Here is a 19085-nt window from a genome sequence, read left to right as displayed (position 1 = left end):
TTAACGACTGAGAGAATCTGAAAAAAATGGCACGCATACAAAAGGCTTCTGCGTGTAGATCAAAGTGAAGCACGGGGAGAGGACAAACGTTACATCGGCGGGATTGTCACCCACTGCTGTGGCAGATGGCAACAGAAGTTCATACTCACTACAACAGTCGGCATTCCACTTCAACCACTGATTTTCTCAATGTGTTATACGATATGTGTATTAGTTTTTAGGTTTTTCCCTATTATTTTTATTGTTATTATTATTATTATTATTAGTATTATTATTGTTGTTGTTGTTGTTATTAATGATGATGATGATGTTGCTGCTGCTGCTGTTGTTGTTGCTGCAGTTAACCTATAGGTGACACACCCAAAGAAAAAATGTATTGCTCTATTCAGGAAAAATACATATAGTGCGGTAATTTCTGTACTTCTGACCCTGATTAGGATAAGCGGTTAGAAGATTATCAAATGTATTCTAAACTATTTCATCAGCATTGCATCTAATATTAGAATACGGCTATGGCAATAACCCATCAACATAATAAAGCTTCAACTCAGCATCGTCACTCTGACCATTTGAGTCTTCGAAAAGCCTTTGGGTACTATATTTATTGTCGCAATAGCATATAGGCACTATATGGTGCTTTTTCAACACTTGCTATTGTGATACGGATAATATCTTTTTCAGTGTTGTTCAAATATCCTACGCAGACAGAAAGTCATTTATGTAACTTTGTAATCGGGTCCTCATAAATGAAACATCACCGTGTTGACACCCGTTTACAGAAATTATCATATAAATACTAAACTGTAGATACGGTATTGTACATTTGCAAGGGGTTAAACCAACTTCTAAAGGTACAACTATAGAATATTTTGCCATTCTTGAAAGATGAGTTCTGAATAAACCCAAACTGTTTTACTTCTCTCTCTCTCTCTCTCTCTCTCTCTCTCTCACTCTCTCTCTCTGTCTGTCTATCGTATCGGCATACTTTTCTCTCGGTAGATGTTGCACTCAGCACCTAGCAGTCCATCTTATTCTCTCGACGTTCCAAATTAATGGGGGGGGGGGTGTAAGAGACTAGCAGAGTCAGTAATTCAGTGTAAAAAAGAAAAAATCGTAATATATGATTGTGCTGGATTAATTTGTTCAAATTTAGACATTTCATGAACCAACCCTGGCTGACCAGTTTTAGGTCAACTTAATCAACCTTCAGTTAAGAACTAAATGAGAAATGGCGAATATATGAAACATAGAAAATAAAACGCTTTTCATGAAACAAGTCAGGATAATGTTCGGTTTATTTTTAGATATTTACAGACATGTAATTGGGAATCACAGACCCTTGGGGAAGCAAAAGTTCAGACATAAACTAATAAAACTCAGTCTGCCTGTAAACCCATCATCACGTATTCCAACATCATTCAGTCTTTGTAAATGTATGTCATAAAACACGCTTGACATAAAAACTGTTGCTCTACAACAATTTCCAGGTTGCTGTCATATGGCGCTGTTCAGACACGCTAGATCCATTTATTTTACTGATTGATGTGAACAACAACGTAACGTTTGGCGCAGTATTTTTATTCACATGACACCTTCACATTAAATAAAATAAATACTCATTCAAGCTGTCATTTGTCAGTCAAATTATGTCTGTAATCACATATCACTTCTATTTCAAAAATTAATCGATAACTTTATATCGCATTTACTGATTCATTCTACCGGAAAGTCAGCTTACAGGTTGTTAACTAACTCTATAAAGTTTACTAAACAAAAAAAATGAAAATATTGAATTTGTTCTGAGATACATTCGCTCCTTGTATGGTAAGAAATACCCTGTTAACCATATAGTGCAAAAAGTCAATATCCCAGTACCATTCTGTCCTACTGGACATTTAAGGCGCTATATCCTGTAGAATACACGCAGCAACGATTTCTTTAAAAAAATATAGTTATAGAGGGAAAAATCACTTAAAATGAGACATTATATTTCAAGGTATTGAATAAAAGTTTTGTAACCAGTGTACTAGAAATGTTTAAATCAGTAACAGTAATACCAAATATTATTACTGTTATCAGGTTTGTAAACATGCGAAAGTGCGTCCCAATATGGGTGTGAAAAGCAGTTCTCCTGAGGTAATCCTGAGAGTGTCATAAAATACAACCAGTATCTTCGGCTTCAGATCATTCAAAAGGCAAAAAAGCCAAGGAACTGGCTGAACTTTAGAAAACAGTGGGTGTGCTTCCTATCTTTTTTCATTTAGAGTCTCTTTGATTTTCTTAAGAATAATCTGAATTTAATTACAGACGTTAAATTCGCAGTTTTTTAAGTCCTGCCTTGCACCGTTTATGGAACACTGCAACTACCTTAACGGAATGTTTAAAAGCTTAGTTTATAATCAGCAGTGCAGTGATGGTAATGAAATATTTAGTTCTCGGAGCTGGGAGATCCATCCGGAGAAGAGGAGATGGAGTGGTCCGAGTTGTCTGCGAGATCTTTTGACGAACTAACGGCTGGGATCAGTCTTTCTTTCTCTCGTTTCTTCTGTTTCATTCTACGGTTCTGAAACCAAATTTTCACTTGGGTTTCGTTCAACTCGAGAGTTGCAGCGATCTCCACACGTCGGGCCCTGGTCAGGTACTTGCTGAAGTGAAACTCCTTCTCCAGCTCGGTGAGCTGCTTGGTGGTAAAATTGGTTCGGATCGAATTCTGGGGACCGTGGATGCCAAAATCTGTGAGTTTAGCTGTAATGACAAAATGCGAAAAATCAATGCACGTCATTGGATGTCCGATTCATAAACACAGCACAAATACTAAAACATTTACAAATATTTAAAACATTGTGTGGGCAGCAGTATTTGAGATAATATATTCAAAATTAATGGGAAAGCAATGAATACAGCTAAACACTTCTAGGTATGCAGTGCGGTTTTAGCAGTAGTGTAAGATCGAAGGAATACCAAGGAATAGTTCGCCGATGGGATTTCTTTGACGGAAAATGACAGATATGGCCAATAGTTTCCTGGTGTGGAAAATAACACGTCCGATAAACGTAATAGCACAGTAAAGCGTTAAATAAAGAGGTAAAAGTAAGACCTTGGACTGGCAAGATCGATTAACTACTGGGACAAATCCGGGATAGAGAAGTACTATTAAAATGAAACCGATTTAGGTTGAGAATCTCAGAGTACAGACAATATAAATAACCTTCCACTACGACGAGAACAGACTGGGACAAACAATTTCAGCAAAAAGAGCGTATTTTTCTATAAACACGACTTTAAAACGTTCGTATGTGTTTTATACGTCTTATACGAAACTTATTGGTTTCTGAATTTTTCGATTACTTGTTTTAAAACGGCCAAATTATAACTAACCTGTTTTAGGGGGGTTCCTCTTAACTTTCATCCAGTCGAACGTCTTTCCAGATGGAAGTGACTCTGGGTGGCAACTTAGATCTTTCTCTCCACTCTGAGAAGACGACACGTTTGGGTAGGTGCCCTGCAAGTAACTTTGTTGGTGTTCCTGGCTACCACATCCGTGTTGATAGCCACTGGAAGGCATAGACCCAGGCTGTCCGCAGTACCCAAGGGGAGCAAGGTTGGGTGCAACGTTCGGAGCAGAAAAGCCAGAGCTTTGGAAATACATTCCCTCCTGCTCTTGGTTGATGAAATATTGATGATGTCCATAGTCCGAATTCGAGCACATCTGCGACCCATACGTGCCCCCTCCTGAACCAGCATACGATAGGCCCGCGCTGCTAAGATGCAGCTGTTGGTGATGAGTATAGGCCGTGTTCTGGTGCTGATGTTGAGTAGCAGCAGCCGGCGGACTACTGCCCACAAAAAAACGCCCATCAGCATTATAGTTGTCACTTGTTGTACCTGCACTGTGAGAGAACGTTGCTCCATTTCCTTGCTCCAAATGATGGTATCCTGGTTTGGGTGAGTAGGCGTTCGTCCCACGGTTACAAATTGTATACTCTAGGAAAGAGTTCATTTTGGTATTGTCCAGACGCAAGTGATGAAGGAGGATCAGACTACGTTTTACGGTATATGCCCTGCCCTACAACCTTTAGATAGTATGTCAAAGCTGTAAAACTCCTTCCACCATGAGTTGGCCTGGGCTTCCTAAAACACATATCTTCTCGGTGGCAAATCATGTGACTCGGAATGCGCCAATGGGAAGGAACGAGAAACAGTTTGTCAGCGCGCGGCGATCATCCATCAAACGCTTGACATTTGCATGACAAAGACACTTCAATCAAACCCAGCCCATCAATCTGATAACAACACGCACACGTCAAACCTTCCTTCAAAGGCTTCTATTACCGCGAGTGTGAGAAAGAAAGTACCTAATGTCTATTTTTTCCCTTTTCCCCACATTTGAAAACTTTTCCTTGTTATTTTGGGACATTTATATAAAAATGATATTTGAGATACAGTTTTCAGTATCAGTATATGCTTTTTAGAGCACGTGTAGTCACACTTAGCGGACTCTCGCATGATCAGTGAACTATATCACTGAATCATGGTTACTTTTTATTAAGCAGAGTAATGCTGTATATGGGGTTGAGGTTTATAACAAAAATTATATGTTGTTGGAAATTGCACACAATTGCCGTCTGGCTTTTCTGAGTCGGGTCTGGATTATTCTAATTAAATCAATAAACTGATCTGTTACAGAAATGAAGTTAGGCGGACAGCTTGCCTTCTGGTATCCACCGCGAAAAAAATGCATACGTAAATAATGGCCTTGCATAAGACAATGATTCTAGTTTTTAGCATCGAAACTAAGTTTTAAAAAAAATGGAACAAAAACACAACTCTTTAGCGAAACGAATATGCATGTTTCTGTGCAATAGCATTCACATGGATAACTCTATAATAGTTCGTTTCGTTATACTGTTACAGAAAAGTTACTGCATTTCGCTTAGCAAATTCTAAAAGGGTAATTATTAGATGTCAGCACAAGACTAGGAAGGCGTGCTTTCAATGGAAGGCCACAAGTATCTAGCATTTATTTACTTGTTGGTACATGGAGGACAAGAGACGCTAACAATATGACGCCCACAGTAATTTGTTACTTGTCAGGATATTTACTGCTGGCTCCCATCCCTGGGAAAATAATGGCTGTTGGGCCAAAAGTTCACAGTAAGACAGAGAAGGCCTGCTTCATGTTTTTCCCCTAGTTTATTCTTGTCTTCCTTCGGAGGTACTTAAATTATATTAAGTACTTTTGCCCAAATGGCATTATTATGGGTTGTAAACGCAGAGGAGCATTGGCAACATTAATATACGTTTGAAATCCTCTTAGATCATTCTTATTTCCCAGTTAGAATGAATTAAATTATTTTCATTAATAAAGGTAAACAATAAATTATGATACCTTATTAAGGTTTATTGGGAAATTACGCTACCAGCATTGTGAATACAGATATTCATGCTACTGGCAATCAATAAGCTCAATGGAGCTGTTAAAACACAACCGACTCTGGACTTTTGAATTTTTTTTGAAGTTTTTTAAAATTATTGACCTTAATAGTTCTACGTTATTTTTGGCAACGGGCCTTATTTTGTAAACATTCTGAAAAGCTTAACTTAATGACTTAGGCTTTGTTTGGTGTTTGAAACGTTTACCTACTGAAATTTAGCCACAACAAAGTTACATTTTCTTTAGCAAATTGTTTCATTTTATGATTCATCTGTTACAGCCTGCAAAAGCAGTGAACCATTCAAAGACTTGCTTTATTTGTAATTTTTACATGAATCCTTTGTAATAGTTTCATAATTACATGCCCAAAAATGTTGAAGTGTTCATTTATTGTTGTTTGTTAATTATTTAGAGATTTAGGAAAACTATATTTGAGTTATCCTGTGATTGCTACATATCATATAATTACAATTTAGAGCCAAAAGGCCAAAAAGTGCAGATAAAATTTTAACGTAGCCTCGTTTAGAATAACAATCGATATGTTATGAATGAATAGTATCATCAGTTTTTCTTTCAAGGAACTTTGCAAATGGTAGTTAAGGATGTCATTGCAGATTCCTCTACAACACTGCCAAGATAACAGTAGGCTATACATATCATTGGTACGTCAGAAATAATTTGGAAACATGGCTAACAAAAAAAAAATAAACTGGCTACAATGGGCCTCACCATTTATGACAAAAGATCCTATTTCCTTTTAATTACTTCTTTGTTTTCTACTGTTATTGTACTTACTAGCAGTCTTCATGTATAAGAGCCATTAATTATATTGTAGATTAAGAGTTCAAAACTAATAAATTGCTGTAAATGTTGATAAAATAAAACATTATTGAAGCAAGTTGGAATTCAAGCAAGTAAAACATTATTGAAACCAATTGAAACTCAAGCAAGTATGGAATCTTCAGCTAAACTTCCTGAAGTTCTTAATGATCGGGTAAAAATGTTCACTTATACTGAAGACACCCATGCAGCCACGGCGCACTGGATGTTGATTAAAATTCACTGGGAACAGGGGCTTTGGAGCCAGGTGGGACGGGGGGGTTCATCAACCCCCCCCCCCCCCAAAAAAATGGTGTGCTTAAAATGTGTACTAGTGTGACAAATGATACAGGTTTTTGTTTTGCTGCAGTTCTGCTTGTGCTACATTAACAGCATGAGCTGCGGTGAGTGACTCATCCTATAAAAAATTCCTGTCATAATTTTGTGATTTAAAAATGACTCATATTCTTACCATGCTTTTTTTTTTTTTTTGCAAAAAATGATTATATAATTTAACAACAATGAAAATAAAGAGAAACCAGAAGATTATATCATTTGGTTTTTTAATGATACTACATCCATTATACTGTGCTTTATTCATTTTATTATGTCAAGCACATTGAAATTTTGTTTATGTTACAGCCTTATAATTTAAAGACTTGTGCTTTAAATACGGCCCCTAGTACCTACTAGACCTTATCCTAAGAGCATTAATGTAATTTAATGGTTTTCATAAACCATCATTTTTATGTTATGATGAATAAATTCAAAATGTTAAAACCTACCAATCCCATAAAACAATCTTTTAGTTCCAAAAACTCATTATTTTATCGCGAGTTGATCATTTTATTAATAACTGTACTGCCCTTTTGTGCCTGATTAATACTCCCTGTCCATGCTCCAAAAAGCATAGTGGAAATTGCCATTTAAATCCAAATTATGTGGTGCACCAGTGTTTTGGGATAACTCCTCCCAAGGCAGGCCTACGGATAACTCCTCCCAAGGCAGGCCTACGGATAACTCCTCCCAAGGCAGGCCTACGGAAATGTGACGTGCATGTATAAGTTGGCTGTCTGGATGAAGGCTATAGACCCTCCGAACATGTGCATTTAAGTTGTATTTATCATGCTTATGGATGAAGGAGTATGTTTTTTCAAATAAGATTATATTATAAAAAATGAAGCATATTTGCAGACACTAAGCTTAATTTTCAAAAGCAAAATTTACTTGAAACAGTCAGAAAACAGCTACATCCATATTTTCTGAAATGTACTTGAACAATTTTAGTATTTTTGCTTATGCTGTATTTAATCACATACACACTTAAATTTTCTCCTTGTAACTGAGGATGTACCATAAAGAAACTAACACAATTGTGTGAGTCACAATTTTACCTTGATTTAAGTTTGATTATTTATTCTTTGATGACTGTTGATGAGAGAAAAAACACCAACCAAGCCTTTTGGTGGTAAAAACTGTCATTGTCATGGTAATTACTGTCATTTTTCTGCATTGCAAACCAAGATCTAAGCGAGATCAAGGGAATTTAGAAAACGATGTTCAACATTAACCCGGCATAGTTTCAGAATTTGTATATGCATGATGCTGATCAAAGGTGTGATTATTGTTATCTAAATGAAAATTTAGTTTTTCCATTTATTTAGCCAAGGCTTTTGTTAAGCGTGACATACAAGGCAGGATCACCCAGCCCCTAACAACTGAGTATATGGGCCTTGCCCAAGGAAGCATCGGTAACATCATTCCACCAGTCACAGGATTTGAACTGGCAATCTTCCGAGCACAAACACAGAGTGCTAACCCACAGCGTCACAACGCCACCTAACCAGTGCGTGACTGACCCTGAAATCAAAGCCAAGAAGTTTGCAAAGCAGGATACATTCTGCCAGCGATTTGTAGTCCTCAGTCCCTATAGTCATTTACCATCGGACTGCTAATTAGGTCTAAGCTCTGAGAATAATGCCATTAATACAACCAGGACATTTTTAATTTAAAACATTGAATGCATTTCATTATGAAAGAATCAATGACACTTCAATACTGCATTTAACAATTGTTTAATTGCAATAACCAATGGGCCATTAATCATTTGGTTACCAGTTAATAATCAGGTTTTGGTTGGTTGGTACTTATTACACTAAACATAGACACTACAACGAATTCAGCGTCTACATAAGCATGAGCCATCTTTCAGTTTCTAACCACTTACCCTGGTCAAGGTCACGGGGATGGGGGGGAGGGGGGTGCTATCCAAGGTAGCCCAGGACGCATGGCTGGGGACAAGATGCAAGTCAGAGCACATATACACTACATGGTCAATTTTGGGGCACCTATTAGCCTGACTATATGTCTTCACGCAAATGCTACTCACAGAGACAGGACAGGGGACCATCAAGCATGCTTGGAGCCACATAGTAAAAAAAAGGGTTTGACCACACCCCCCGCATTTTCTTTACTACCGATGAAGCACGTAGCCAGGTAATAAAATTAATATTATATATTTGAACCCCCCCGCAGAATGTGCGCACCCCTACCACGGTCCTATCGGTAGACTTGCCGGACGTCCAGAAATATATTTCTGGCTATGGGCCAGGGACTTAGCATACCCAAGTGAAATGGAATAAACGAAATTATATCTGAAACTCTGCGAGCTTTCTGTTACGTTGGGGTTTTCGTGTACAACATCGCATTGTATGGAAAGGATATACTGGAGTGCTACATAGCGAACCCAAGTGGGCATGCTCCGAACAGCGGGAAAGCTGACTGACCTCAGACAAAGTCCATTGCTCTAGTTGTTAGCTGGTCTCGTTGCTACCTGATGTCGTACACAACGTGAACGTAAACTATCCCAAGACAGAGAACGAGAAGAGGAGAGCAGCTAAGAAAGGCTTTTTATTGGTTCACGATTTTCATTTTTTTTTTTTTTTGCCTGTGGGGACAATACCTCTGCCGACCACACGTGGCGCAGTGCAGCAGTGAAGACATGTAGCCTTTATTATCGGAAATCCTTTTCTCACTAAATCAGATTGATGCAGAAATAATGACAGCAGTATAGCTGAATAAACTTTTGAAGCCGTCTTGTTACTTAATTAATGCGGAAAATATTAATTATAAGTTAGTATGCTATTCATCAGTGATACGTTTAACTGTTTATTAGACATACACAATGTAAACAGTGAATACACAATGTAGTATATAAACAGTACAAAATACTGTTTGTTTTTTTAAAATGATACATTTTAATTATTCAAAGTTATATTTTACATTTGCCTGTAAGTATGAATAATCCAAGCGTACAATAATAATGAAAGTGTTCCTATGCCTAAATATGCAAGTGGAAAAACAAAAATTAAAGCAAAAACGAACCAACCAAAAACCTGAGAGAGTTGGATTCTGATATTGGGGGTCTTAATGGTCTATTTTTTATTTTTTTGGGGGGGGGGAGTGAATGAAGCCAAATTAAATATTGAGAGGTACCCATCTCCCTGCCCCCCTGGTTCCTATGCCCCTGCTAGTCATTACAAGTTTTATAATGTTTTTTAATCTATATTGTGCCAAACAAGAACAAAAACTAAACTAGACCAAACCAGCCTGTGAACCAAAGACTCCCATATAGAACTTCTACTTCCAGAACATACATTTGGATGTGGTCCAGAGCTTAAACAAGCCCAACCAGCTCCTCCGTCAGCCATCCTCTTCCAAGACAGAGGGTTTATGATGTGCATGAATGGCATGTGAGTGTCCCCTGCGATGGGTTGGCAGCCCATCCTGGGATATGTCCTTCCTTGTGCCGGTAGCTTCCTGGATAGACTCCTGTGTAGGACAGCTGCCTCCGTGTAGCTTCTCATTTGAGGGATCTAATCAGACCAAAGACTGGAGTTTGCATGTTCTCTGTGTGTCACGTGGGTTTCTTCCCTTAGATAGGCCAGTCATTGTCTCTGACTTGCCCTGTGATGGACTGGCATCCTGTCCAAGGTGTCTTGGGATATCTATGCTGCTTGGGATTGGCTCCCTGTCACCCTGTTACCCTGACTGAGATAAGCCAATGGGAGGAGGCTTATGTAGACTATTAAGGACTGAAAGCTGAAAAACAAATACTACGTTCTCCTGACAAAATATAGGAGGTATACATTTATAAACATCTACAATGCTCCATTCAACTGTTCTGTATACAAAAAAGGGAAAAAAAGATTACAGAGCAATGTGAAAAATATTCTTCTGTAAGGCTCCCGAGAAATATGATGACACAACAGTTAATCAGCAGTACAGAAAGAAGTCTTCTTGGTTTCCATTATAATGACAAAAACTTTAATTGATTGTGATGTTTTTCAATTCAAAAGAGAATTGAAAAACAAACACTAATGGAATATATTGGAACACCGCAGTCATCTAAAAACAAGATACTTTGTACATAAACCTTTTCTTTAGTTGGCTAGGTCAAGTACAGACATACTACATCTTCATTTAAGTTTGCTGGTCAAATCCTGTACTAGTTGTTTTAAAAAATATCATTACTGGTGTAGCATGATTGCAATACAGTCTCTCAATGTTGCATTCAGGTCAATTTGAAATAGGTTACTTGGGCTGTTTTAAAGGGAGTTTTGGATAGTAGGGGCTATACATATCCTGAGGGCGGAATATATATATATATAGACACACACACACACACACACACACACACACACATATAATGTTAATGTCAAAATATCAACATTTCACACAGAACTGACCTTACTAAGAGTTCCATTTAAGGTCAAATCTAAAAGTCTAACACTCACTATGCATTCAGAGGGGCTTAAATGCCTAACCCCCATCTCATACCTCCCATGTGTGTAATATAGCTCTTCCTGAAAAGCTCCTTGTAAGGCTGCCCAGTGCTGATGATAATGAAGAACAGCTCCAGTGTCAGTCACAAAACTCATGTTTATAGTAACAATACTCATACGCGTATTACCCTCACTGGCCCCAGGTAACAGACAATTCATCCATTCCCTTTTCCATCTATCTATCCTGGTTGTGGACTTGGGGGAGAGGCAGGGGAGGAGGGGATGTACAAGCCAGAATTCCAGCCCACTGCAGGGTACACACACATACCACCCCCCCTCCCATAAACTGAAACTTTTTATAAGGCATCATCTTATAAGGTATAACAATCAGTGTATCTTCACACTGAACTAATTTTTCTTCATCTGAAATCCAGGTTTAATTAAGTATTCTTGGTGGAAGCAGGATTCTATCTTTTAAACATGACAGGGCCATGACATTACATACAATACTGAAGCCCTCCCCTCAATAACGCCAATTAAACATATAACCGGGGACCAATAAATTAAAGTTTGGTGAGGGGTTGTGCTCTTTGATTTCAATGCAAACAAAAAAATTATTTACTTTGTTTGTTAAGCTGTAGCTAGTAATAAACTGTTACATCCCCGGCGATTCCTTTTTTAAAATAAACAGGCTAAATAATTGTTCGACAAACCATTCATGTTTGACTCTATATTTTATTTATATTTAGAACCTACTGTCTTTAACATTTAAGTAAAATATTGTTCCAGGAGAAATAAGTAATTTATAAAACATCAAACCGAAAATCTTTCGTATTGCAACTTTCAAAACATGAAAACCATCAGTTAAATAGTATTCTTTGACCAGTATTTCTGACTTAAATATTTTCCTATGAGACTACGTTGCAACTAGTGACAAAATAACAAAGTATAGTCACAATTCATCATGTTAAGAAAATTACAACTGGGATACTTGCACATACTTGCAATTAACAAAGCAATGTATACCTTGGTTTCCGCCCATTACATAGCCCCCCCCCCCCCCCCCATTATACAGCTCAGATTATTATTCATTCCCTAGTAGTTTGACAAAACATTCCAGTAAAATATCCTTGGCATTAAATTCCATTAGCGACATAATGTTTCACTGAGCTGTTGTTGGCTCATTGGCTTACTCTGACATCTGCACGAAGACCTAAAAGTGATTTCTGAAAAAGGTTTTAGAAAGGTTAGAGAGCCTTACATTTCTGAAGCAATAATTCATTGCTTATTTTATAATAATCAAAATTAAATTAACATTGTAGCAGACACTAAAGCTTTTAAAGTCACATGACATGGTTTTCCCATTACTGAAATAGTATGCTGGACACCAGTGGAACTTTTTAACCCTTAAAACCATTCTGTCTACATTGTAAAATATTGCTAAATACACTGGTATTTAACATTGTTGTTGTTATCCTCATGATCCTATGCTATATTCATAAATATAGTAATGAAAAATTGAATAATTTTCTACCATTATCAACCTGCTGAATGGGATCTGTATATACATATACATATACATATACATACACACACACACACACACACACACACACATAAACACAGAGCAATCCTTGACTGCATATACTGTATACTGTTTCATTCATAAGTCATTGGTCTGAATGGTGGTTTCCTGCTTCCACTATAGCTGTCTGTGCTTTGAATTTCTCATTAAATCAACGATTTAACAGTCAACTTAGAACTAGTTAAAGAGTTAATAACAAAATAAAACTAGAACATTACTGTGACAAATATTAGTTCTAGCTGTTGTACCAAAAGCTTTAATAATAATGGAGGAAGCAAGCTATCCAGGTGTTGACATATCCAGTAAGTACTTTAACTGTTGATAATTTATTCCCTAGTAATATCCAACAGGCTAAAATATTGTTGTACCCAAATTGTATCTCTTATGTGTGTTTCGTATGTGTATATCTTAAGTGCTATTTACAATCAGGGCTGGTTAATTCTATGGATGACACCAGCTTTTGAGGGAGTGGCGACTTGCCAGCCAATTTCACTTTCCCTCGGACTGGAGGCGCCGGTGGTGATGCTCACATCAGCTAGGACCAGGACTGCTTACAGTGATGTTATTTGTTGCCTCGGACTGGAATCGCCGGTGGTCATGCTCACATCAGCTATGACCAGGACTGTCTACAGTGATGGTTTTTGTTGCCTTGGGCTGGAGGCGCCGGTGGTGATGCTCACATCAGCTAGGACCAGGACTGCTTACAGTGATGTTATTTGTTGCCTCGGACTGAAGGCGCTGGTGATGATGCTCACATCAACTAGGACCAGGACTGTCTACAGTGATGTTATTTGTTGCCTCAGAATGGAGGCACTGGTGGTGATGCTCACATCGGTTAGGACCATGATTGTTTACAGTGATGTTATTTGTTGCCTTGGACTGGAATCGCTGGTGGTGATGCTCACATCAACTATGACCAGGACTGTTTACAGTGATGTTATTTGTTGCCTCAGAATGGAGGCGCCGGTGGTGATGCTCATATCAGCTAAAACCATGATTGTTTACAGTGTTGTTATTTGATGCCTCGGACTGGAGGTGCCGGTGGTGATGCTCACAGTAGCTAGGGCCAGGACTGTTTACAGTGATGATATTTGTTGCCTCGGACTGGAGGTGCTGGTGGTGATGCTCACAGTAGCTAGGACCAGGACTGTTTACAGTGATGTTATTTGTTGCTATTTGTTAATTACTTACTGATATTTATTATTGCTTTTATTGTCTGGTATTTATTGCCAGCATAGTCTGATGGATGCACACAAATAAGAATTTCACTGTTCTATGTACACAAGACTTTCGAGTCTAATATGCAATGAGCTCTTTTAATTATTTGCTTCTCTTACATTCTACATTACAGCTTTGATCTACTTAAAATTCAAAATCATTATATTTCTTTATCATGGTGAATCTTTTCTATAATATATTGCAGATCTAGTCAGGTTGGGGAGCATGCATTGGTACATTGCCGCACCCACCATACAACAAAACAGCTCTAGACCCTGGCGGGTGACCCCCTCCGACCGGCATGTATTCTAGTACTACCCTCCGGGAATGGCCATGTTTCTGGTGCAGCCAGGCGTCCCCTTGGCCTGGTCCAGCCACTCAGGTTCTCGGCAATGAGGATCCTGCGAGCCGGATCACCCTCAGGGAATCGCACCACATGGACGCAATGCCATACGAACTCCCACACAATGCAGGCAATGTGGCTGTATTGGACCTCCCTGAGCAACTACTCGTCCAGCACAAAGTCAAACCAGCAGTACCCAAGGATTCTCCAAAGAGACACAGTACCAAAGCAATTCAGTCTTCGTCTTAGGACACTGGATAGCATCCAGGTCTTGCAGCCATACAGCAATACAGGGAGCACAAGGACGCTAAAGGTTTTCACCTTCATCCTCTTGCAAAGATATCAGGAGTGCCGCACACTCCTTTCCAGCGACCTCATGACCCCCCATGCTCTCCCAATCCATCTGCTGACTTCATAGGAAGAGTCACCAGAGACATGGATGTAGCTGCCGAGGTACGTGAACCTCTCAACGCGGTCGACATTCTCTCCACAGACAGACACACTGCTGATAGTTGTGCCCAAGAGGTCATTAAAGGCCTGGATCTTGTTTTTCATCCAGGACACTCACAAGCATAGACACTCCTCATTCAGTCTCTCGGGAGCCCCGATCACAGTATCATCAGCAAAGTCAAGATCAGCGAATCTTTCTTCACCAACAGATGCCCCACTGCCTCTGGACCCCACAACCCTGCCCAGGACCCAGTCCATGCAAGCACTGAACAGAGTAGGAACAAGAACACACCCCTGATGAACCCCAGAATCAACTGGGAAGAACTCAGAGGTTCAGTCTCCCCTCTGCACAGCACCCACAGTACCAGCGTACAGATGGATCATGATATCCAGCAACTTTGGGGGATCCCACAATCTCAGAATGTCTCATAAGGTGACTCGATCAACTGAGTCAAACACTTTACATAAATCGACAAAAACTGCAAAGAAACTCTGTTGATATTCATGTTTTCACCTGATGAGAACCGTCAGTGTCAGGACGATGATAGACTTCTTAGGCATAATACCAGACTGCTCTGGTTGCTGGTAAGTAAGCAAGTGGTCACAGATACTGTTGAGTATGACCCTAGCAAGGACCATACCTGGCTCTGAGAGTAGTGTTATCCCCTTGTAGTTGTTGCAATCGAGATGGTCACCCTTCCCTTTCCAGATAGATACAACAAGTTCCGTTTACACAGCCTCAAGAACTGTAGACCCAGAGATGTCCAACATTCTAGCCAGAGGATCAGCTTTAAACAACTGCTCAAAGTAGCCAGCCCAGTGGGTCACAACTGCAGTATCATCCGTAAGGACCGTTCCATCACCCACCCTGATTGCGATTCTCCCAGGAAAAGATTTGGATGTGTGTAATGCTTCGATTCCTCTGAAAACAGGACATGGGTTGCTAGACCATAGATGATCTGTCACTTTCTCGCAGATTCCCCTAACAAATACCTCCTTATCTGCCCTCAGAGCCCTCACAGCCGTCCTTCTCAATTCCCGGTAAAGACTGGAGTTGCCATCAAGCAGTGCACTATGACTCCTCTCCATAATATCCAGGGTGCAAAATGAAGCACCTCCTTCTGAAAACACTGGCCACACCAACACAACCCTCAGCAACCTTCAGGGTCTTGTCACAGAAGGTCTCCCACATCACATTTGAATCAGCAGTAGCCCCAAGTCTGCAAGTTCCTCATACAAACTGTGTGGAAACTCATTATAAACAGCCTGATCTTGGAATCTGATCTTGAAAGTCCAGCCTCATCCTCCTAGTAGGTGGTAGCCCACTGGACCTCAGCTGAATCTTCAGAGTAGCAACAACTCTATGATCAGAAAGTACTGCAAGTGACAGAAATTACTGCAAGTGACAGAAAGTACTGCAAGTGACAGAAAGTACTGCCATGACATTATATACATTACAGTAGCCCTCAGTGCAATAACTCCAACTGCACCTATAACTAGAAAAAAGTTTTTAAAATGTTTTGCAGGGATCAACCATGTTAATAATATATTGCAAAAATGGAAAAACCACTATAAAGCATCAATGATATGATATTAATCAATTTCTTATAGGGAGAGACTGATTTGTTTGATTTTTCATTATAAGAAAGACTGTAGAAAATAGATTTTTGCAACACTTTCACAAAGCAGAAATATGTCAATAAGAAGATAGGATGACCACTGATAACTTGACATAAAATTAACCTTCTGAGGGCTGATGACAGAGTTTCAGCAGAACTAGGGTAGCACTGTCCTACTATTAGTAAAAGGCAACGGGACCATGACCTCAGCTATCTCAAATGCAATAATACTCCACACATATAACAGGAATAGCACTGGCAACATTACAATGTTATATTCTAACACAGTAGGTATATAACAGAATGTTTAACTGTCATTTACTGCCATTTTATGTACCACTCTGGACATATTTCATGTAGGATCGGAGCACAAACTGCAGGTTTAGGGCCATGATATTATATACAATACAGAAGCACTCTATTCAATAACTCCAACTGCACCTATAAGTAGGGGCTGGTAGGGGGTTGTGTTCTTTAATTTCAATGCAAAAAAAACACATTCAGTTTACATTCTTTGTTCTTTGTTAAGTTGTATCTAGAAATGAACTGTTACATCCCCAACAATTACATTTTTTTAAATAGTTTGAAAAGGCTAAATAATTATTTCTGCAAACCTTTCATGTTTGCCTCTAAGAACATTTAATGTCATCTACGGATTCTTCACAGCCCACTGCTTGTTTCAGTGATCAACTATTGTTGTAAAAATATTGTATTTGCTTTATGGAATTTTATTATTATGAAAATTGAAATGTTTACAGATGTACTATTCTGAAATTCCTTCTTTCTGCATCTTGCCTTTCTTTCACAATTATTCTTCAGTAATATTGAACATTTTCTGAATTTGTTATTCTAAAAGGGCTATATATGAGAGTATTTTATTAAAAATAAATGTTTGTTCCAAATATCAAATCACATTTAAATGTCCTGTCACTGTACTGCTTCATTAGACATATTTCAAGAGTTTGCCTGCAGTCCCAAAGCCCTCTTCTGGTTCCAGTGCTTAGTAAGCTTTCTATTCTGGATTGCTGCTCACACATCTCATCTTTTTCACCAGAGGCTCTTTACTCTGACACCTTCTCATTTCTCATGACACAGTAGCATCCACAGAAATAAAGTGCAGGTGAGTGCCCTGAAGCCCAAACACAACCATAGCCACCTGACCAAAATACAGTGACTAAAGTGACAGGATTATTTCAGTCCTATCACTAATTTCCAGGTATAGATGATGTTCAGGACTGAATCTAGGAGAGTGGGGGCCCCTGAGTTAAAGTCATTGTTGGGCCCCTACCTGCAGCATAAAATGCTACTGTAACAACCAGAAAAACATGAGGCCACCTACAATCTGGGGTACTGGGCTACAGCCCAGCTCAATAGCCCAGCTACAGCCCAGCTACAGTCCAGCTGAATAGCCTAGCTACAGCCCAGCTCAATAGCCCAGCTACAGCTCAGCTCAATAGCCCAGCTCAATAGCCCAGCTCAATAGCCCAGCTCAATAGCCCAGCTACAGTCCAGCTCAATAGCCCAGCTACAGCCCAGCTCAATAGCCCAGCTACAGTCCAGCTCAATAGCCCAGCTACAGCCCAGCTCAATAGCCCAGCTACAGCCCAGCTCAATAGTTCAGCTACAGTCCAGCTCAATAGCCCAGCTACAGCCTAGCTCAATAGCCCAACTACAGCCCACATCAATAGCACAGTTACAGTGCAGATTAGCCTATGCATAAGCCCAACTTTGATGATGATTTCCTTAATAGGAAGCTGATACCCTTGTATTTCTTGCCTTCTGGGCACAGAGGCAGGTAAGGTTTCCAGTGAACAAAAATGTCTGCCCTACATCTATGCCACCTGTGTCACCAACATAAAACAGACACAGAGCAATTGTCAAAAACAAACATATATTCATGAATTGACCATTCATATTTACAGAGCCACTAAACTGAATCAACATTTCTCAAATTAGTTTTTTTCTGTATCCTGATACTTAAGATATATAATTTAATTGTTCACACAGATACCATGAGATTTTGTTGGTACTATTTTGCATATTGGTACATTTTTTTGTAAATGCTATTATGCCCTAATGAGAAAACACTTAAACTCCTCATATTGTATGTTAAGAATTGTTATTGAGCTGTCATTTTTAACTGTAAAATTACTTCCCAGAATATCTGTGTTCTGTGGAAGTAATGTTGTTTTTGTTCAAATGGCTGTTTTACTTTAGTGTTTACGGTTTCAAATATCTTCATTCCCAGTGGATGAACAAGTCTTTAGCTTTAGCCAGAGTAACATGGCATTTCATATGTTTACAGTAAAATATTTTGTGAAAATGATATGAATGTCTCAAGCATAATATTACTTACATACATACATATATACATACAGCGAATGTAGAAATTTAAACAAATATGTTAATTTGTCCAAAATCTTAAAATCATTTCATGGAAAAAGCATTTCACATGTACAGTGGATGCTTGTGTATGTGACATACAAAACAGAGCATAGTTCCATACATACTTTTAACATAATCTTGCAAATATAGAAAAATAATCATGGATCTTGTGCTTTTTCTACTTTTTGCATCAGTTCAAAGAAAAGATAAGCAATGTTGTATATAAGAAGTCTACATTTTTAATCTGAAATCTCTGGCAGATGTGGGTGGTCTATGTCATAAAAATAAACTTAATTTTTAGACTTCTTTTACACTATGATGTTGAACAATCTAACAGAAATTGAGTTAATCAAATTCTTTGGTCACTTCATTTGGGTTCATTGGACTTGTATTGATTTGTATCTGTCACTGACAATAGGAAAGGCCTAGAATGTTTCTATTGATAACA

At 38.8% G+C, this 19085-nt stretch overlaps 2 protein-coding genes across 2 annotated transcripts in view; both read right to left on the bottom strand.

Moving 5' to 3' along the window:
• hoxb3a (homeobox B3a) overlaps positions 1 to 19085 on the bottom strand; it is an 87515-nt gene that overhangs the window by 15278 nt on the left and 53152 nt on the right. The window lies entirely within an intron of this gene.
• On the bottom strand, positions 1278 to 7434 carry hoxb1a (homeobox B1a). Its single transcript, XM_023814300.2, has 2 exons — positions 3379 to 7434; positions 1278 to 2745 (listed from the first exon to the last, which is right to left on the bottom strand). The coding sequence occupies exons 1-2, from the start codon at positions 3998 to 4000 to the stop codon at positions 2429 to 2431; spliced, it is 939 nt and encodes a 312-aa protein (XP_023670068.1). The 5' UTR covers positions 4001 to 7434; the 3' UTR covers positions 1278 to 2428.

The sequence above is a fragment of the Paramormyrops kingsleyae genome, chromosome 5 (assembly GCF_048594095.1).
Source record: "Paramormyrops kingsleyae isolate MSU_618 chromosome 5, PKINGS_0.4, whole genome shotgun sequence".
Classification (NCBI taxonomy): Eukaryota; Metazoa; Chordata; class Actinopteri; order Osteoglossiformes; family Mormyridae; genus Paramormyrops; species Paramormyrops kingsleyae.
This window is presented reverse-complemented; position numbering and strand designations above follow the sequence as displayed.

What these genes read in the sequence shown, in the direction of transcription:
- hoxb1a (XM_023814300.2), bottom strand. Translation starts at nt 4,000, where the DNA reads ATGAACTCTTTCCTAGAGTATACAATTTGTAACCGTGGGACGAACGCC. An exon ending in GAGGAACCCCCCTAAAACAG is followed by an intron (nt 2,746 to 3,378) that starts GTTAGTTATAAT and finishes TTGTCATTACAG; the next exon opens with CTAAACTCACAGATTTTGGC.